General features: G+C 40.1%; 1 protein-coding gene across 10 annotated transcripts in view; it reads left to right on the forward strand.

Annotated features, from left to right (window-relative positions):
* RNF14 (ring finger protein 14) overlaps window positions 1–21,356 on the forward strand; it is a 46,445-nt gene extending 25,089 nt beyond the window's left edge. For 3 of the 10 annotated variants that reach the window (XM_060296368.1, XM_030841120.2, XM_060296369.2), the window contains 7 exons: window positions 6,228–6,397; window positions 7,456–7,607; window positions 10,773–11,300; window positions 12,220–12,448; window positions 16,811–16,983; window positions 17,952–18,082; window positions 20,030–21,356. In XM_060296368.1, the coding sequence (XP_060152351.1) occupies window positions 6,244–6,397; window positions 7,456–7,607; window positions 10,773–11,300; window positions 12,220–12,448; window positions 16,811–16,983; window positions 17,952–18,082; window positions 20,030–20,087 (1,425 nt within the window). In that variant the 5' untranslated portion in view covers window positions 6,228–6,243 and the 3' untranslated portion in view covers window positions 20,088–21,356. Of the gene's footprint in view, window positions 1–2,320; window positions 2,540–2,567; window positions 2,804–4,856; window positions 5,024–6,227; window positions 6,398–7,455; window positions 7,608–9,928; window positions 10,070–10,772; window positions 11,301–12,219; window positions 12,449–16,810; window positions 16,984–17,951; window positions 18,083–20,029 lie in introns of those variants that run through there. The other 7 variants (XM_060296367.1, XM_060296372.1, XM_030841116.2 and 4 more) reach the window with 7 other exon arrangements.
* Window positions 21,357–22,056: the final 700 nt, after the last annotated feature.

Raw genomic sequence — 22,056 nt, forward strand, 5'->3', positions numbered from 1 at the left:
GTTCTTCGGCTCCCTCACTTTTTGCATCTGGGAGGTCTCTTCCTGTGTTTGTGGTCTCACCTCCACGCACTCTGCGGTACGGTTGCCATGCATTTCTCTCTTGATTTTATTTCCTTTGGCTAAACATGAACAGTGATATTAGTGAATGGCTTCAGAGAGTCTTCTTCCTTCCTTTACGTTTTTAAGGAGTATATTTCTGGTTCTGGTGTCCATTACAGGGGTAGTTAGTTTTCTGTTCTGTAATGGTCAAGATTTACAGTACAGAAAATTAGGGCTGATTATTTGCATTTCAAAAATTTCCCTTCTGTGGCAGTCAGGTAAGCCCTTCCAGTGCCCGATTTTTTTTCCCACTTGGCTTTTCCTTTCTCCTGGGTGCAGGACCAGCATCGTAATTTGTGAAGCCCAGCACAAAATGAAAATGCAGACCCTCTGTTTTCCAGAGTGGCTACACCATTTTACATTCCCAAAAGCAACATATGAGGGTTCCAATTTCTCCACATTCCCACCAACACTTGTTATTATCTGTCTTCTTTTTAAAAATTGTTATTGAGGTGTAATTTACATAAAACGTTATGTTAGTTTCAGGTATATCACAGTGATTCAATATGTGTATGTATTGAGAAATGATTTCCACAATCAGTCTAGTTAACATCCGTCACCATACATACAGATTTTTTTCTTGTGAGGAAAACTTTTAAGATTTATTCTCTTCGCAGCTTTCAAATACCGTGTACGATACAGTATTATGTACTATAGTCACCACGGTGCACATAACATCCCAATGACCTATTTATTTTATAATTGGAAGCTGTATCTTCACGCAATTTGCCCACCCCCTACCTCTGGCAACCACCAAATGGTTCTCTGTATCTATGGGCTTGTTTTTTTTGTTTTTTTTTCTTTTAATTATAGCAGTCCTAGTGAGTATGAAGTAGCTTCTCATTAGGGTTTTGATTTCCCTGGTGACTAATGATGTTGAGTATTTTTCACATGCTTGCTGACCACTTGTATATCTTCTTTCGAGAAATGTCTATTCAGATCCTTTGCCCATTTTTAAATTGGGTTACTGGTCTTTCTATTGTCAAGTTGTAGGAGTTCTTTATATGTTCTGGTTATTAAACCTTTATCAGATATATGATTTTCAGATATGTTCTCCTATTCTGTGGGTTGTCTTTTCACTTTCTTGATAATGTCCTTTGAAGCACAAAAGTTTTTAATTTCTTTTTAAACTGTTCTTTTTAAAAAATAATTAATTAATTAATTAATATTTTTGGCTGTGTTGGGTCTTCGTTTCTGTGCGAGGGCTTTCTCTAGTTGCGGCAAGCGGGGGCCACCCTTCATTGCGGTGTGCGGGCCTCTCACTGTCGTGGCCTCTCTTGTTGCGGAGCACAGGCTCCAGACACGCAGGCTCAGTAGTTGTGGCTCACGGGCCCAGTTGCCCCGTGGCATGTGGGATCTTCCCAGTCCAGGGCTCGAACCCTCGTCCCCTGCATTGGCAGGCAGATTGTCAACCACTGCGCCACCAGGGAAGCCAAAAAAGTTTTTAATTTTAATGAACCCAATTTATCTACTTTTTCTTTCGTTTCTTGTGCTTTTTTTCATATCTAAGAACCTACTGCATAATCCAAGTTCGTGATTTATTCCAACGTTTCCTTTTAAGAGTTTTTTAGTTTTACCTTTTACATTTAGGTCTTTGATCCATTTTCAGTTAATTTTTGCATATGGCATGAGGTAGGGGACATGTAATTTTAACTCCCACTCAGCCTGTTAATAATCGTGTACCCTTTGGTAAATTCTTGAACCTCTCTAAGTTTCAGTTTTCTCACTCGTAAAGTGGGAATAACAGATGGTACCGAAATCATAAGGTTATAGTGAAGATAAAGAGAAAATTTACATAAAGCACGTAGCACAGGGCCTGAAGCATCCTATGCTTAGTAAACATGGTAGTTATTACTGTTATGAACAATAAGTGAATGCCTTCATAGTGGAGGTGCCAGAAAGATGGGCAGCATTTCTGAGGCCGGGATCCGAGGAGGGAGAAGAGGCTTGCGTAGTCTATCTGGGGAGCAGGTCTGGGATTGTTATAGGAACGTCTGCCCCCCGGTAGATCGCTGCCTCATGATCATCTGTAGGGACTGGTAAAAATTCTAATTTCCGGACACTGTCACAGAAGTACTGAAAGGACCCCCCTGGGTAGGGGGCCCCAGAATCTGCATTTGTGTCAACTTCTCCAGAGGCATACTTATTAAGTGTGCAGGGCTGCGGTACGGGTGACGATGGTCGCTCCTGCAGCGCCGCCTTTGACCTGCGGGGGGCGGCCGAGGGGCCGGGGCGGTCAAGGCGGCTGCGCAGAGCCCTTCTCACGCGGGGGACTCTCAGCCAGATCCGCGCCGCTCAGCTGACAGCTCCGAAGACTGAAGAGGCGGTACGCTGGTTGAGCCGGGCGTCTCCAGGCGGAGCCGGCGAGTGGAGGTGAGGGGATCCGAAGCTAGGGTGGAGGGCGGAACTGTCGGGCCCGGCACGGCGGGGCAGCCGGAAGGTACGGTGGGGACTGCGCTCCGGGCGCGCGAGGCAGAGAAGGGCGGCCGGGCCGGGACTGCTCAGCGGGCTTCAGCTCCCCAGACCCGGGACTGGGCGCCCACAGCCCGGCCCGGCTAAGACCCACGGGGCGCTTAGAGGAGGAAGGGGAAGGACCAGGCCCTGCTCCTTTGGGACGCCCCGGGCCGGCCCACACCCGTGCAGCGCCCTCCGTATCCAAGCGCCGGGGCAGGTAGCAGGGCTCGGGCCTGCCCCCAAGTTGTAGGTGAGTCTCACAAACAAGGACTCCACACCCCGCGGTGAGCGGTGGAGACACCGGCAGCGGCGTGCTGAGCCCGGAGCCAGGGCAGACCCCAGCGCTGGAGCCCGCACGGTGTGGCCTGGGAGTATGAGTAGGATTTTCCCAGGCCCAAGGGAAACCCGGAGGAGGAGGGGCCTTCCCTCACTGATGTAGCGGTTTCCGGTTTGCCAAAAGTAATATTAAACTTGAATTCTCTCTTGCGTCGTGGCACCGGGGTTTATTCTCGTTCCCGTGTTACGGCTGAGGAAACAGGGTGGTCCGAATCCAGGTTTAGTTATGTATTAGATGTGTGATTTTGGGCCAGCAAGGACTTAAAATGTCATTTTTCTCTGTATAATGGAAGTAGGGCCAGGACTTGCTCCATGGGGCTGTGGGAATGTAACGAGCTGATGCATTTAAAGGGCTTAGCACAATGGCTGACACACGGCAAGAGCTCCCTAAGTGACTGTTCTTACGGTTATTGTGACGACCGACCCAACCTGCTCCTAGTGGGATGTGGCAACGCTGTCACTGAACCTTGATTCTAGTCCCCCATAAGAGCACACTGCATCTCACCCCAATTCAGTTCTCACTTTTTCCAGTGTCTAATGTAAGGCACTGCTAGATGCTGAGAACAATATACGCAGATGCAAAAGACTTGATCCTCACCCTTAAGGAGCTAATGCGGTCTGGTAGGAGAGGAAGTGCAAGTTCAGAGGAAGAACTGTAATGCAAGGTGGGTTGTGACAATATCATAGGAAAGTTATAGTAGAAGAGTTTGCTGGATTTTTAAAGAAAGACATGATATCTAATTGGAAATTTTTACGTGGAATAGGGGCTTTGGATGTGGGTCTTGAAAGCTGAATGGATAGAATCAGAAGGAAATCTAGGTCAGCGATCTGAATTAAGGGACTGGGACCCAGTGGCAGCTTCAGAAGCTGGGGTCTGGTGGGGTAGGTCATGAGGAGCTGCCGATTTCAAACAGCTTGGAGTAGAGCTTAAGCCTGGCTGCTCATTAGAATCACGTGGAGAGCTTGGCTAGCTACTGATGCCTGATTGAATTGCTCTGGGGTATCGCCTGGGTATTGGGATTTTAAAAGTAGCTTCTCAGGTGATTCTACCATGCAGACAAGGTAGAGAACACTAATCTAAAACCAGAAACTATAAATTCATCTCATCCCATTTATAATGTTTGAACAGGAAGAAACAAAAAGCTTAATTACATTATCACCATGTACTACACCTGGTAAAATTGTTTACAATTAAGTAATGTGAAAAGACGGTATAGTACATAGTAATACTACTCAGTAAATGTAAATTAATCCTGAATTTCATTCTTAGCTTATTTGGGAGTCACACATCTGAGAATTTGGTTTTAAAATTATGGTTTTATATCATATTTTTTGCATATAATATTAGGATGTTCATAGGATTCTCTAAAACCCATCTATGGACCACTCTCCCCTTCTCCTTCATTCCCAGTTAAGAAGCCTGGTAAAGCATTTAGAATAGGACTTAAAAGTGTGTGTGTGCGCGTGCGTGCGTGCGTGCGTGCGCGCTTTTATTGTTTTGTTTTCAAATATCCTGCTGTCTTGCTTAAATTAACCTAATGTTGAGTGTCCCTGGCAGGATTAATTCATTAGCAGGCAAGAGGACAAACTGGAGGGGGATAGGAAGTGAAGGAATAGAGGAAGCAGAAGAGGAAAGGAAAAACAAAATCAAGAAAACCGCAGGAAGTCGTTTGCTATGGGAGCATGCTGTACTGTCCTCTCATAGGACCTCAGTGTTTCACCTCAGCTCCTCCTGGGGCTGAAGGCAGTCAGATAAGAAGGGTGCTCTTATTACTGGGGACATGCACATGTCCGTTCAACCACGTGCCTCAGTTAGGCTGACCTAGGAGAGTAATATGCAGCTGTAGATTAGGATTGACTGTGTGTTAGGATGTGTTTGATTTAAGTGATGGTAACGGAAATTCAGAATTTAAATTTGGAGAGGGTCCTAACACCATCTTTTGTATTTTTTTTTCTGCAATTGGCAGGATTTCTGTAGTATACCTAGTATGAGTTCCACATCTTGGCCTCTTATCCAGCTTCAGCAGTCTCATCTCCATCATCTGGAGAATAAATGAGATTTGCGTGAGTTCCAAACTGAGCTGAAATACGGACTGCAATGCTAATATCCTTTTCTTCTGGTTGTTATTAACAGGTACTAACTGACCTCGAATAGAATATGTCACTGTGTCTTAGGGACACAGCTCAAGCAGAGAACTGTTATCATCTGCTGGAAAAACGTACTTTTTGAAAATGGAATCATTTTAAATGAATTTGTCTAAGTTTTGTAGTATTTTATAATGTGAAAAACCATGTCCTAACTTTTCAATTCTGTGCATTTCAGTTTAGAAAAATATTTCAGCCAAGAGGGAGCATATTTGCAAATGCAGTTATAGTCCAGTATTTTAATTGATAGAATGGTAATTTTGGTGGTGGTTTTATTAAAGTAATTTTCGTAGATTCTCACTACATATTTTTTGCACATTTAAATTATCTGATAGTGTGGCGCGTCTTTCAGTTGCTGTGATTAAAAAGCATTGTACAATTTAATTGTAGCATATTTTCACGGTTGGTGTTACCTTAAAAAATGATAAATGTTACAATTGATTTGACAAAATTCATTATTGTTTCAAAAATTTAATGTTATTTTGCTACTTCCTCAGTTATCTGTCTTACATAGTATCTGTCCCTGTAACATTCTCTAGAGTAGGGTGGTCTCAACTGGGAGCAATTTTCTTCTGCCTTCCCTGTGCAAGGGGGGGATATTTGGCTGTGTCTGGCGATATTTGTGACTGTCACAACTCTTGAGGGAAAGGGATGCTATTGGTATCTAGTAGGTTGAAGCCAGGGATGCTGATATACATCCTCTAATGCACAGGATAACCTCCCACAACAATTGTTTGTTCCAAAATGTCAGTAGCGCAGAGATTGAGAAAACCTGTCCTAGAGATTGCTGTGGATTTAAAAAATTCATTTATTTTTAAGCATATCAAGTATACTTTGACTACTTTTATGAGCAAGGCATTTTCCGAAGTTCAGTGGGCAAGTCAAACTAATTTGTGATTTCTTTGATTGTGCTTTTTTTCTTAAATCATACCTAACTGATAAAGTGAGCAATTAAAAGAAACACAACTCTCCTTTTTGGAAAAGGCTGTTACTGTTGCAGAGCTACTGGAATATTAGATATGCCTGTCATTTTTAGTTTGACAGAAAAGTGAGAATATTGATTAATTCTTTGCAGTTGTTTTTGAGGAACTTTCTTTTTGGGGGGTGTGCGGGGGGGCCGTGGACAGTGCTGCTAGACTTTTCCAAACTCTGTGCCTTTTCTGTTCTTAACTGACTTGAATGATTGTCTTCAGCTCCTCAGAAAATTAAATGTCGTCAGAAGACCGAGAAGCTCAGGAGGATGAATTGCTGGCCCTGGCGAGTATTTATGATGGAGATGAATTTAGAAAAGCAGAGTCTGTCCAAGGTGGAGAAACCAGGATCTATTTGGACTTACCACAAAATTTCAAGATATTTGTGAGCGGTTAGTTAATATTCTCTTAAACAGATTTTTCTAAATAAAGGTTATTCTCAGTTTCTTAGTGTACCCTAAATTATTTATCATCTTGTATTTATAGGCATTAGTGATATATGGTAGTATTACAGATTTAATGCCTGTTTCTCTTTTAATTGAAAATTGAGCTGGGGGTGAACAATTTTCAATTTGATTCTGCCTTTTTGATCACTGAATTCGGATATTATCCTGCATATTTCATGCATCCTAATCGTCTTAACTAGCAGTTCATTAGCCATGAGTCATTGGCTGTTAAATAGGGATAATAAAAGAGAAAATGAAATAATATATGTGAAAACACTTGGAAAGACTTAAAGTACCATGGCGGTTGTTAATACTGTTTGGTTTCCAGAATCTTTTCAACCACCATAAACACATGACACTTGCTGCTACTCTGTGACCTTCTGCTTCAGAAAAAAGTTGAAAACTGGTACTTTTGATACCAATGTACCAGATGTCATCTGTGAACACTTTCTTAAAATGTTTCTACTATAAAGGCTTTGAGTAAACAAATTAAGTGTGATAACTGAAAATGAAACTTTGATTGTGAGAGTGTTGTGTGTTGTGTCTTGCCCTCAAGAGATCCTTGTACTGGCACAAATTCTCCCAACTATGATTCATGGGTAGTTGGCACATGCTGGTCTAAGTAGGTCATGGCTCTTTGATAGAAATAAACGTCCTTTTCTCTAGATTGTGTCTTTAATCATCTACTGTAAAACAACAACAAAAGAAAATATTGTGTTATTACTTGTCATTAGTGTTAGGAATTATACTCAAAAGTGTATACAAGAATAAGTTGTGTATCTTCATTTTAAATTTCATGATGCTTAGTAGATTTTTTTAAGGGCTTACAAGATTTTTTTTTTAAGGTGGCGGCTACGAAGTAACATTAGGGAATAGAAGGTGCTTTGGGGGAGGGTTTTTATCCCCTCAACCAAAGCATTACGTTTTTCTTGAGCACTGCTCAGCAGTAACGGACACTCAAGTGTTGACCAACTGATCCTTTCTAATCTTTGTTTTTGGTTCAGGCAATTCAAATGAGTGTCTCCAGAATAGTGGCTTTGAATACACCATTTGCTTTCTGCCTCCACTTGTGCTGAACTTTGAACTGCCACCAGATTATCCATCCTCCGCCCCACCTTCATTCACACTTAGTGGCAAATGGCTGTCACCAACTCAGGTTAGACCCGAAACTTAATTTCTCCTATCCATCTTTAGAAACTTAAAAATCATCTTTAATTGAACACTACCTTGATGATCTTGAATTCAGTGCATGAAGAACAAATGGGTTTGATTTTGTAATTTTTTTTTCCCTTGCCTTCATGAATTGTAATGTTAATAAATTGAAAATGTTTGGTGTTTTAGAAAAGAATGGCGTAATTAGAACGATTAATCATTTTGAATTGCAGTAGGAGTAATTTTTAATCAAGTAAATTGTTTCTCTCTTTGTCTTGTTATTTTCCTATTTAATCTGTATTGTAATGGATACTATAAGGTCCTCCTCATTTTCCTTAGATGTTGGTATTGCTTTTTTTTGTTTTTTGGTTTTTTTTTTCCGGTACGTGGGCCTCTCACTGTTGTGGCCTGTCCCGCTGTGGAGCCCAGGCTCCGGACGCGCATGCTCAGCAGCCATGGCTCACGGGCCCAGCCGCTCCGCAGCATGTGGGATCTTCCTGGACCGGGGCACGAACCCGTGTCCCCTGCATTGGCAGGCGGACTCTCAACCACTGCGCCACCAGGGAAGCCCTGGTATTGCTTTCTATTTTTTTTTAGTTTCTTATCCATTCCTTAAATGAAAGATTTAATTGTAGTTAGGAGGACTAAAATTGAGCTAATGTAGTTATAATAAATATTTCCTAAGAAAACGTAAGAGTGCTTTTATTTTTTAAAGTCTGTATATTAATAACAGAGTTGTTGACTACTCTCACATAGGTGTGAATGCACACAAATAGAAATGTGTATGATTCCTGTAGATATCTCATTAAGGCTTGAGATCTTATATTATGATCTTCATTTACTCTGGGTTGTATATCTTTTTCTAGTAACAACCTCAACTCTTGATTGAGACATAAATATGGCTTGAAGCTAATATAATGTATTCTGGGGTAGATAATGGATCAGTAGCCGTTATTCTAGAAGTCATGATAAAGATTGATAGGCTGATGTATTAAGACAAAAGCTGTCAGAGTTACTTGACCTCAAGGAACAGCTGTCAGTTTTTCCTTTTTGATCATGTAATTTTCATTCCCACCCCTGCTCATCACCAGTCTAATCTTTAGATGAGAGTGCTTTTGTAAAATTGAACTTACAGTTTAAAAACAAAATTAAACTTTAAGAAAGAATAATACATGTAGAATAAAAAGGAATTTTACCTTACATTTTAATATCTGTGTCAGAGGCAACACATGCAAGACAGTGGATGATTTGCCCAAGAATATCAACGATGTTTGACATTTAGATCACTGAGAGTTGACTGAATTATCTAGATATTTATAGTCCCATTTCTCTAGAGAGCTCTTGATACTTTATGTCCATGCATGTTTGCACATATACAGTTTCAGATTCCAGCCAAATAGCATCTACTTAATGCTGGCTTTTAGGGTGTGGGGAGAAGAGGGTTATTCATTATTTTATGTTACACAGCTAAAATTACAGTAGGGTTCTCTATCAAATTTTTGTCCTTCCTTCAATTCTTGTTTGTTACTGGGCCCTGATTCCTTGGCATCATGAATTTCACCTGTTGATAGTGAAGTTGATTCATGGACCTGTCCCTCACTGAATTTGGTTGGTAGATAGAAGTGGGTTTAGTTTTCTAGTATTTTCCATTATTCCTCTTCCAGTATATATACACAGTCTCTCTCATGCTCTTCTCTTTCTTCCTCCCTTATTCCTCACATTTATGTACATCCCAGATGCCTCTTTTGAGAAGGGACTAGAGAAGAAAAGAGGATGGAGGAGAATGGCTTCTCCACTGGACTTGGTAGCTCAAACAATACTCACGAACAAGGCTTCCCTTTTAGTATTTATTACATTTTAAAGATTTCATCAGGTTTCTGGTTGATCATATAAGCATATTCATGCAAATGTATAAAAGCATTAGTTGTCCAATCTTGAAGTAGTCAGTAAGTGTTTAATTTTGTGCCTGTATAGGGTTTAGTGAATAGCACTACGCAGCATAAGGAAGAGAGAATGTGGTCCTTTTTCACTTGGTATTCAAATTTACAAAAGTTATTTACATCTGGAAGGCTTATTTTTTGATGTTTACCTTAAAAAGAAAAGCTGCTTATGATTCCTGAGCTCTACTTTAAAATATTTTACATTTCTAATGGAAAATCGAATTATATTTGCCTTTCAAATTGAACAGACCAGCTTTTTGGGTTTTTTTTTGTTTTGCGGTACGTGGGCCTCTCACTGTTGTGGCCTCTCCCATTGCAGAGCACAGGCTCCGGACGCGCAGGCTCAGCGACCATGGCTCACGGGCCCAGCCACTCCGCGGCATGTGGGATCTTCCCAGACCAGAGCACGAACCTGTGTCCCCTGCATCGGCAGGCGGACTCTCAACCACTGCGCCACCAGGGAAGCCCATGAACAGACCAGTTTTAAGGAGGAAAAGTCAAAATAGTTTAAACTTCGGTTGCTTAGGTTAGGAAATGTGAGCTTTGCCTATGGCAGCCAAACCATGTTAAGGGCTTATAATCATGTCTGGATTCAATATCAGCCTGCCTCCCTCTATTAGCCAGGATCTGATGTAAGCCCAGATTGCTTAGTTAAAATCAGCTTGTAAATCTGAATACCAAGGACTCTGAGGTTAGATTCTGTTAGTGATTCTTTCGCACGAGGTGGCTTCTTGATACGACTGAAAGAATTAATTTTAAGGTTTGGATGGTATTTTTAAACTGTTCTTTTCCTAATCATTATTGTAGGGTACCTACAGGGCTAGGACTCCAAGGAATAGAAATAGTTCATTTTAGAACTAGATCTCTTCTCCTACACGAGGTAGCAATACTAACGTGAAGAAAAATAAAGAACAGAAAAAGTCCCCCATTGCAGTGGCTCGTATGTAAACCTAGTTCTGCATTTGGTAAAGTCTTGCTGTTTCTCTTGTTTTAATGATACTTCTTTTAGCTTCTGACCTTGTGTTCTACTGTGGCTCGTGTTGCTGAATAGTTTAAGAAGTGCTTCGATAAGAACACTGATGCCGTTGTACAGCACAGTTTATCACAGAAGTGAAAAATCATGTTAGGAGGTAGAAAACCCTGACCTAAAAAGATTTCAAGGGAAATCAGGAGTTGACAGCATCGTCATCTTTCCAAACTTACCAGCATCCTCATGTGTTTTCCCCTAGCTGTCTGCTCTCTGCAAGCACTTAGACAACCTGTGGGAAGAACACCGCGGCAGCGTGGTCCTGTTTGCCTGGATGCAGTTTCTTAAAGAAGAGACCTTAGCGTATCTGAATATTGTCTCTCCTTTTGAACTCAAGATGGGTTCTCAGAAAAAAGTTCAGAGGAGGATGGCTCAAGCTTCTTCCAACACAGAGCTAGATTTTGGAGGAGCTGCTGGATCTGATGTAGACCAAGTGGAAGTTGTGGACGAGAGAGCCGTGCAGGATGTGGAATCGTTGTCCAGTCTGATCCAGGAAATCTTGGACTTCGATCAGGCTCAACAGATAAAATGCTTTAATAGTAAATTGTTCCTGTGCAATATCTGCTTCTGTGAGAAGCTGGGTAGTGAGTGCATGTACTTCTTGGAGTGCAGGCATGTGTACTGCAAAGCCTGTCTCAAGGACTACTTTGAAATCCAGATCAGAGATGGCCAAGTTCAGTGCCTCAACTGCCCAGAACCCAAGTGCCCTTCAGTGGCCACGCCTGGTCAGGTAACTCTTTTACTCTGCTGACAGCCGCCCCCTAATTCTCTCTCACAAAGGGAGACATTTTCTCAGGAGCTTCTTGGTAGGGCTCCTCAGGGCGGTCTGAGGCCTGACAAGTTGTTTCATTGTATCCGTCAAGAATGCCATGATCTTAGTTTAAGCAAATGTAAATGCTTCCTTTGCTGGCTTTGGAATGTGTGGTCCTCCGCAGGGATGAGCAGTTAAAAAAGTAAAGTAATTCTGGTGATTTACTCTGTACATCTGCTAGGTGGGGGAAGTACGACCCTGTCGTACTTCCTTATTATCTCTTAGAATGGTTAACCAAATATTTTACAGACTTTTAAAGACAGCCTGCTTGGTTTCCTTGTTTTTTCAGTCAACTCCATTAAGGCATAAATGTACTCATTTAAAGTGTACTGTCTGCTTAGTTTTTTTTTTTTTTTTTAACATCTTTATTGGGGTATAATTGCTTTACAATGGTGTGTTAGTTTCTACTTTATAACAAAGTGAATCAGTTATACGTATACATATGTTCCCATATCTCTTCCCTCTTGCGTCTCCCTCCCTCCCACCCTCCCTATCCCACCCCTCCAGGAGGTCACAAAGCACCGAGCTGATATCCCTGTGCCATGCAGCTGCTTCCCACTAGCTATCTACCTTACGTTTGTTAGTGTGTATATGTCCATGACTCTCTCTCGCCCTGTCACAGCTCACCCTTCGCCCTGTCTGCTTAGTTTTTACACATGTGTAGACCCATGTAACCACCATCTCAGTCAAGATGTAGACCTCCTATAACTTGGTTTGATTTTGAAGGTAGAGTTTTAGTTTATGTGCCTCTGGTTTACACTAGCTTCCTAAGGATCTCCTCAGGATCAGAACTGGTTGGGAAATCATCAAACCTATGATGTTTTATATTTCCCTCCAGGTCAAAGAGCTAGTGGAAGCAGAGTTATTTGCCCGTTATGACCGCCTTCTCCTCCAGTCTACCTTGGACCTGATGGCAGATGTGGTGTACTGCCCCCGCCCATCCTGCCAGCTGCCTGTGATGCAGGAGCCTGGCTGCACAATGGGCATCTGTTCCAGCTGCAATTTTGCCTTCTGTACTTTATGCAGATTGACCTACCATGGGGTTTCTCCATGTAAGGTGACTGCAGGTAGGTTGTAACTGTGTGAACTCAGTCTCCCAGCGCTCCACCCGCCTCCCCCCACTCACCGGAAATAAAAAGAGACATCACTTCAATTCTTCAGTTTGGAAGAATTGTGTTCTTCTGTGTTTGTTCAACACATACTTTTGAGTCAGTTACTGTCCTAGGTTCTGGGGATACAGCAGTGACCAAATGCCCTCATGGAACTTATATTCTAATGGGGGAGATAGGCAAACAAAATAAATAAGAATATTCGATGGTGGTAAATGCTGAAGAGGGAAAAAAAAATAAAGCAGGGACAGGCTATGAAGTGTTTTGAAGGGGAAGGGGCTTTGGATTTTATTTAGAAAAACCAGGGGAGGCCTCGCTGGCAAAGTGGTTTGAGTAAAGACTTGAAGGAAGTAAGGAAACAAGCCACGCAGATATCAGGGGGAGCATTCCAGGGAAGGAATGACAGGGTAATTTCTGTCTATGAATATGGAATAATGTAGATCCTGGTCGGCAGATGCAGAGCATCTAAGCCATCACTCTTGTTTCCACTGTACACATGTTTGATCAGTCATCAAGTGCTTTTCTCAGTGAGCCCAGGGAGGCCTCAGAATCTTCCTCAACACAGTGCTTCAGAAGGCCACCCTCTATTGAGGTAGTCACAGGAGGTAAAACCTGTTAGCCATTTCTGATCTAGATTAAGGTTTGAGGAATCGGGCCCTGGACATCAATTTGACTAGACTTTGGTGACTTAGTCTTTCTCAAACTAAAAGGGCTGATGATAATAGCTACTTCATAAGGTTACTGTAAGTTTGAAATGACCTATTGTAGTGCTACTTAAAGTTGTTGTAGTTGTTATACTGGTCTGTGACAAGGTAAATACAGAAATTGAGAGTCAGTGTTTGAAACTTTAATAATGATTTTGCTATCGCTATTCACTGACTAAATTTTATGGCAGTCAAATCTAATAAAAATTTAGGCTTATATTTTTTGTCTTTTTACCCTCATTTTTCTAATAATTCATTTGATTATATTTTGCAAAAGTACTGGTCCTTGACAGAGTGAGGGAAAAAAACTGGTACTTAACCATAGTTTGAGAATGGGCTAATGTATGGAAAATGCAAAATGGTAACTATTTTTTGTTTAGTTTGTGTATTTATTTATTTATTTAAATTATTGAAATATAGTTGATTTAAAATGTGTTAATTTTTGCTGCACAGCAAAGTGATTAAGTTATACATATGTATACATTCTTTTTTATATTCCTTTCCATTATGGTTTATCACAGGATATTGAATATAGTTCCCTGTGCTATACAGTAGGACCTTGTCGTTTATCCATTCTATATAAATATAATAGTTTGCATCTGGTAACCCCAATCTCCCAATCCATCTCTCCCCCAGGCCCCCTCCCCCTTGGCAAGCACAAGTCTGTTTTATATGTCTGTGAGTCTCTTTTTGTTTTGTAGATAGGTTCATTTGTGTCATATTTTAGATTCCACATGTAAGTGATATTATATGGTATTTGTCTTTATGACTTAGTTCACTTAGTATGATAATCTCTAAGTCCATCCATGTTGCTGCAAATGGCCTTATTTCATTCTTTTTTATGGCTGAGTAATATTCTGTTGTATCTGTATACATACCACATCTTCTTTATCCATTCCTCTGGCGATGGACATTTAGGTTGTTTCCATGTCTTGGCTATTGTAAATAGTGCTGCTGTGAACATAGGTATCTTTTTGAATTATAGTTTTGTCTGGATACATGCCCAGGAGTGGGATTGCTAGATCATATGGCAACTCTTACTTTTAGTTTTTTGAGGAATCTCCATACAGTTTTCCATAGTGGCTACACCAATTTACATTCCCACCAACAATGTAGGAAGGTTCCCTTTTCTCCACACCCCCTCCAGCATTTGTTATTTGTAGACTTGTTTGTTATTTTGTTGGGTTTTTTTTGGCCTTGATGTGTGGCATGTGGGATCTTGGTTCCCTGGCCAGGGATTGATCCCGTGCCCCCTGCATTGGGAGCATGGAACCTTAACCACTGGACTGCCAGGGAACTCCCCTGTAGACTCTTTTTTTCTTTTAAAGTTTAGTTTTTATTTTTATTTATTTATTTATTATTTATTTTTGGCTGTGTTGGGTCTTTGTTGCTGCACGTGGACTTTCTCTAGTTGTGGCGAGCGGGGGCTACTCTTTGTCGCAGTACCCGGGCTTCTCATTGCGGTGGCTTCCCTTGCTGCAGAGCACGGGCTCTAGGGTGCACGGGCTTCAGTAGTTGTGGCTCGCGGGCTCTAGAGCGAAGGCTCAGTAGTTGTGGCACGTGGGCTTAGTTGCTCTGCGTCATGTGGGATCTTCCCAGACCAGGGCTTGAACCCGTGTCCCCTGCATTGGCAGGCGGATTCTTAACCACTGTGCCACCAGGGAAGTCCTCCCCTGTAGACTTTTTAGGGATGGCCATTCTGACTGGTGTGAGGTGGTACCTCATCGTAGTTTTGATTTGCATTTCTCTAATAGTTAGCAGTGATGAGCCTCTTTTTATATGTCTTTCAGTTATCTGGATGTCTTCTTTGAAGAAATGTCTATTTAGTTGTTTTGCCCATTTTTCCATTGAGTTGTTTGTTTTTTGTTGAGTTGTATGAGCTGTTTGTATATTTTGGAAATTCAGACCTTGTCGGTTACATCATTTGCAAATGTTTTCTCCCAGCCTATAGGTTGTCTTTTCATTTTGTTTACGGTTTCCTTTGCTGTACAGAAGCTTGTAAGTTAGATTAGGTCACATTTGTTTATTTTTGCTTTTATTTCTATTGCCTTGGTCAGGAAATGTTTTGCCTGTGTTCTCTTCTAGAGGTTTTATGGTGTTATGTCTTATATTTAAGTCTTAAACCACAAAATGGTAACTAGTAATGCCAGTATTACTATAGTTATTAATTGTTAGCAGTGTCATTATCTCTAAGAAGGGACTCTGAGCGGAGAATGAGTAAATACAGTACTTCCAGTTGCCTGTTGCAGAGTTTTGTAGTGGTTATAGGCAGATGGGATGGAGAACTCACCAGAATATAATGTTAGCCTTTACTTTAGACTTCTGTATCCTTATCATTGAGAGGCTGAAGTACATTTCGGGTGTTTCACAGTGTTTGGGGAAGAAATCAAAGATAGGCTTGGGGGCTTCAGCAAAATTAGGAATCTCTTTCTCAGTCTCTATATCTATATATTTGATATTACCATACAAAATATATGATATACTAATCATTTTATTATTTTGAGAACATTAGAGCAGTAACCTTTGTCCTTAAGATGTCTAGGAACACAAAAACGTTTTGAATTATTAGAGGAGATAAAAGTGACAGGATAAAAAAATACATGTCTGCTACATCTAAGTAGAAGTGATGGAGTCACGGGAATGAACAGCACAGAGAAAGGATTCACAAGTGAAGCAAAAGTGCAGATAGAATTCTGCCCCTGAAGATGTCCACTGCATTTAGAGGGAAGATGTCCACCTCTAAATAATGTGAGGAAAGTAAATTAATAACATAGCTAGAACATTGTTGAGAGAGGTCTTTAATTAATTGTGTTGAAAAATTAAGGTAATAGAATTGTGAGCAAAAGCCTTGTCTACAACTAAAGCCTTTGGGAATGGCTGCCCATTCCATTTGAGTTAAGTGATAAAGCAGTAGAAACCAGACTGAAGAGTATTAAGGGGAAAAGTTGACAGGAGGGACTTTTCGTTTCCTGTGGGTGGTAAACTTTATTCACTGGCTTCTTTTTATATACAGAATTGAATAGCTGGTCTTTGCCCTGGTGCTCTTGTTTAATTTGGTAGGCCTGTTGTTATCAAATGGTGAATGATGCTGATTTAGTAGAAAATCAGCGTCTGTTTCAACCTTTGCGTCATTTAGATAAGTCAGTCTTAAACTGTACTACTAGTTGTACTAGTTGCACAAAAATATCAACATTAATAAGTTAAAAGCAAAGGAAAAAGATAAGCTGTTATTCTGTCACCTTTAACAAGTCCAGCTTTTCTACTTGGAGGATTCCTGTCTGTTCTTTGTCTTTCATGCATGTGTAATTTTTACCTAGTTACAACCTAAATACGCTCTTTTCTGAATTCCATAATGAGTATTTTAACTGAGTTGTAGCCATCCTAATTATAAGTTTTAATAACTAAATATTATATCTTAAGTGGCTCCACACATACTTATTCCCTTGGACATTTAATTCGTTTGCCATTTTTATATGTAACTTTACTTTGGATTAATTCCTTATGATGAAATCCCAGGAATAGCATTATTGAGTAGTCAAAGGTTATAGCCAATTTTAATGGTTTTTAGTCAGCATTACAAGTTGTATAAAAGTTAATTTTCCATTTCACTTTCTAGAGAAATTAATGGACTTACGAAATGAGTACCTGCAAGCAGATGAGGCCAATAAAAGGTTTTTGGAACAGAGGTATGGTAAGAGGGTGATTCAGAAGGCACTGGAAGAGATGGAAAGTAAGGAGTGGCTAGAAAAGAACTCAAAGAGCTGCCCATGTTGTGGGACTCCCATTGAGGTAAAGGTTTGGGGACAGACATGGAGGCAAACCTAATTGCAAGCATGTTACGATTTCCTCAAGAAGCCTTTTAATTTTGTGCCTAATTAAGAAAACACATTTTGGTATTTATTAAACTTTCTTAACTTGGAAGATGTAAATTTACTACTAAATATTGTTATTGACCTAAAATGTATGTAGGCTTCCCATTTCAAAGTGCTTTCATATGGTGACAGTTGTTCTCACATTATATCCACCTCAAAATTGAGTGGGTTATAAAGAGGCCATACTCGAGCTACAGTCAACTCTTAACTCATCTACCTGACTAAAAAAGAATCAAGCCTGACTTCTCCTCCGAACTATATACCCTGGAATTTAATAGCTGTTTTACAAGTGCCTGCTTATGAAATGGAGACATCTGAGTCAAGATAGATAGATACATCTACTGCTTCTTGACAAAATCTTAATATGTTTCAAAATTGAAATATGTCTTTGCATTTGATTCTGTTGTTCCAGTCCATCATATCTGAGCTGACCCTTGTGGTGATGCCCCAGTTACTCCATTAAGGAAACTGGCCTTCTATTTAACCACTTCTGACATGCCTCAGCTCTTATAGAATGGGGGACTTGGTACCAAATGTTTACTTAGATTTACGTAAAAAGTTTAAATCCCACATATTAAATCCAAACATTTTAATATTAATCTAACTATGTGTTTCACTTATACATGTTTGGTTTGTATTTACTGTTTATCAGAAGAGGTTTTGCTAAGTATCTAATTGTAGGAACACCTGCTAAGTGTTTTCTGTATTTTACTTGTAATGCAAACGAGTTAGGCATTCATAGTTATCATTGTGTGTTACCTGTATATCTCCACCCTGCATTAGAAAAGTGAGAAGACAAGGAGAATGTTGTACCAAATCATTTTGTCATGTGCATTTCTCTTTTGCTTTTGTAGCCTTGATATTTTTCTCTGTCTTTCCCACCAGAAATTAGATGGATGTAACAAGATGACATGTACCGGCTGTATGCAGTATTTCTGCTGGATTTGCATGGGTTCTCTCTCCAGAGCAAACCCTTATAAACATTTCACTGATCCTGTTTCCCCATGTTTTAACCGGTACGTACACACAGACTCCTAGTCTCAGCAGTTTTGGGTACTTGGTTTGCGGACCATAAGCCCAGAAAGTTTTACTTCAGTACTTTGCTTATTTAGAGAATTCTCATATATTTTCCCCCATGTATGAATTTTCTTGAAAATGAGTTTTATGATGAAAATATACTATCTGGGGATTTTCTTTTATTTATTATCCTCCTCAACTTTTTTAGTGAAAATTTTCAAACATACAGAAGAGATAGGACTATGATTAATAGGATACCTTCCACCAAAATGAACAATTGGTAATATTTTGCCATATTTGTTTTCTAAATTTATTGCTGAACTACTTGACCCTAAGTTGGAAATATGATGCTTCATGTCTATATGCTTTTTTTTCTTTAATTAATTAATTTATTTATCTTTGGCTGCGTTGGGTCTTCATTTCTGCGCACAGGCTTTCTGTAGTTGCAGTGAGCGGGGCCTACTCTTGGTTGCGGTGCGCGGGCTTCTCATTGCGGTGGCTTCTCTTATTGCGGAGTACAGGCTCTAGGCACATATGCTTCAGTAGTTGTGGCGCGTGGGCTCAGTAGTTGTGGCTCACGGGCTCTAGAGCTCAGGCCCAGTAGATGTGGCACACAGACTTAGTTGCTCCGCGGCATGTGGGATCTTCCTGGACCAAGGCTCAAACCCGTGTCCCCTGCATCGGCAGGTGGATTCTTAACCACTGTGCCACCAGGGAAGTCCCTCTACATGCTTTCACATGTCTTTCCTAAGATAAGAAAAGTCTTCTATATAATGACAGTACTGCAAAAAATTAACAACAATGGCATACTATCATATAATAAAATATTTAAGACTTATCAACTATCCCTAAAAATATCTCTTGAAGCTGTTTTATTATACCAGGATCTAATCAAGTTCAGTCACTTTATTTGGTTCTGTCTCTTTAGTTTCTTTATGGAGAAAAGTTTTGCCCACCTTCTTTTTGTTTGTTTGTTTATGTTGAGGGGAGCATTGACTTTTTGAGGAGTCCAGGCTGTTGTCCTGTATAACTTCTTACCTTCTGGAGTTTTGTTTCTCCATGGTACCTTTGAGTTTGTTTCTCTATCCTCTCTATTTCCTGTAAAGTGGAAGTTAGCTCTAGACTGGAGTTTGACTAGATTTGGAGTAACATTTTTGACAAGAATACTTAATAAGGGGTGATGTACTTCATGTTGTACCACGTCAGATCCATAAAGTCAGGCTGTCTCACTGTTAGTATGATGCTCAGTTCTATCATTTGTTCCACTGTAAAGGTAAGGTTTCTCTTTTTGTTATTAGTAAGTGATCTGTGGGGTGATTCCTTGGCACAATGTGAATATCTTGTTCTCCACCAGCTCCAATTTCAGCATCAGCTGATAATCTTTGTTAATAGACATTTGTGGAATACCTACAATCAATCATTGGTGTTATGAAACTATAAGATAAGTTGAAGAAACAGGCTCTTCCCATGAACCGTTGGAAATATAGTGTTGAAAATTGCATAAATTTTAAGTAACATAAGGGGAGGAAAAGAAATTGGCAACTGAAAAATATTCTATAGATGGAGAGTGCAAGGACAGTGAAGATGGAGAGGATGGAGTGATTAGCGTGTAATAAAGTTATAGTGTTTTTAATGAGTTCAGCTTCTAGACTACCTGAATTTTCCAGTCTTGGCTTATTCCACATATTGTACACATTTAGTATCAGTTTTGTGATACCCATCTCCCATTATTGTTTATGCTTGGTCCTAGAGAGTTGTCTGGATCCTTAAAAGGCCTGTTCCTATAAACTTTAAGGGACCCATATTTCAGCCCTCGCCAGTGGAATGATTAAAGGAGAGGAAAAGATATTATCAGAAGAGTACAGAAAGTATATTTGAGAAAAGGAAAGAAATTATATTCAGTTTCTATCAGGTGTATTAAAATGTACCTTATTTTATGCTTCCAGGTTGTTCCATGCTGTGGATGTTAATGGAGTTATTTGGGAAGATGAGTTTGAAGACTAGTTAACTTCTGCTGCTCAAGATATGGAAGTGGAATGGTTTGCCCTAATCTTTTGTCAAGTATACAGACTCACTTCGCAGGATATTTAGGGTACCATTGATTCCCTCTTCCTGTGTAGAAGATATGGAAGAACAAGTTTAATATTTTCATGTGGTACTACTGATTAAGGCACATTCAGACATTTTTCATTGCAACATGATTGAGGAAATATTAAGCCAAAGGTTCCGAAAATGAAAACTAGAAAATATTAGTATTACAATGTGCCCAAAGCTTTGAGTAGTTAAAAATTAAATATTTATTTTCTTCTCCAAGCTTTAGGTAAGGAGAGAGGGGTCAAGAGTTAAGCTTATAGTCCTTTTTATCTCTGAGAAACATCCCTCTAAGACATTCTGTGGGAGCTCCCTCAGTAGTACTGCTTACAACTGGGGTGGGTAGAAGCCTTATTAAAATTGTACCGAGAGCCTGATGTTATTTACTTCATGTTACATTCTTTCCAACCTGAATTACTGCTAAATTTTCTTTGGAGGAAGCCCTTTACTCTATGACTGATTGGCTGGCCCAGTGTCATTTTGATCTGATTTTCAGAATAGAAATTTATAGATAATTTTAAAAATATTTTTTGATACCACAAACACTGTGGGTCACCTGATATATTTATTAGTGGTCTATAGTCCACTGGTTTTGAGCCAAGTCTAGAATTTATTGATACTGGCTCAGAAGAATTTCAGCCCTATTCAACTTTCCAGTTTCTTCTAGGCAGTAGAGCCTAGATTCAGAACAACTTGTCTTCTGTTCAGCATTCTTTCTGTTGACTCTTTCCCTGCTTTTCATTGGTAAGGACAATTTTAATATTAGCTCCAGCAGCTCATATTTCTGTTTCCTCTGCTGGGATAGGAGAAAGCCTAATACGTTCCCAAGACGAACAAGCTGAACTTTTTTTTTTTTTTTTTTTTTGCGATACACGGTCCTCTCACTGTTGTGGCCTCTCCCGTTGCGGAGCACAGGCTCCGGACGCGCAGGCTCACGGGCCCAGCCGCTCCACGGCATGTGGGATCTTCCCAGACCGGGGCGCAAACCCGTGTCCCCTGCATAGACAGGCGGACTCTCAACCACTGCGCCACCAGGGAAGCCCGCAAGCTGAACTTTAATTATCTGTGTTTTGAACACTGTACCACCATAGTTCCAGTCCTAACTTTCTGAATTCTTTTTAAAGGGCTTCTCTAATGAGCTATGGAAATTTGTCTTCCTATCCTTTTTTTTTTTTTTTTTTTGGCAACAGCGCTGTTTCAGGGCATAATTTTGGCTTGATACCTAGATCCTTGTTTCTGGGTTTTGCTGGCTTTTTGAAAAATTGTCTTTCCTTGTGGTTTGGTGAGTGGCTTGGTAGCAAAATAAGATTTTTGGAAAAAAAGGACAGAGGAATTCTTCTGCAGCTGTGAACATGTTCTTTTTTCATACCTTGTCATTGAAAATTGGTGAATCACTTTTAACCATTTTAAGTGTGTGTATCCAAAGAGCACGGACTGTTTCTGGATTGTCAATGAGGATGCTTAATCTTAAAAATAAAAATTATTTAAAAATTGTCTTATAATTAAAGCAGAGTTGCTGCTCTGTGTTCTGTCACCAAGGCAACTGTTCACATTTAAAAACTATATGGTATATAACACATATTCTTAAAATGAGCGGAAGAAAGTCATAGTATAGCACCTCCGCTTGTGACTGAACTTAGATTTTAGAACCCATATTTTGTTTGAACTACATGGACTTCGATTCAGCACATTTAATATAAGAACGAAAGTTAACTTAAAGAATAAGTTGAAGATAAGAAATGGAAATTAAAACAACTAATTATACAGTACATACTTGAGAAGAGTGCTTCTTCTCAGTGACTGGATAGGAGTTCAATTCATCTTTCACTACTAGCCACTCAGAAGCTCTTTATTAGTTCATGGGCTAGTTGACATTGCTAGA

The sequence above is a fragment of the Globicephala melas genome, chromosome 3 (genome assembly GCF_963455315.2).
Source record: "Globicephala melas chromosome 3, mGloMel1.2, whole genome shotgun sequence".
Lineage (NCBI taxonomy): Eukaryota > Metazoa > Chordata > Mammalia > Artiodactyla > Delphinidae > Globicephala > Globicephala melas.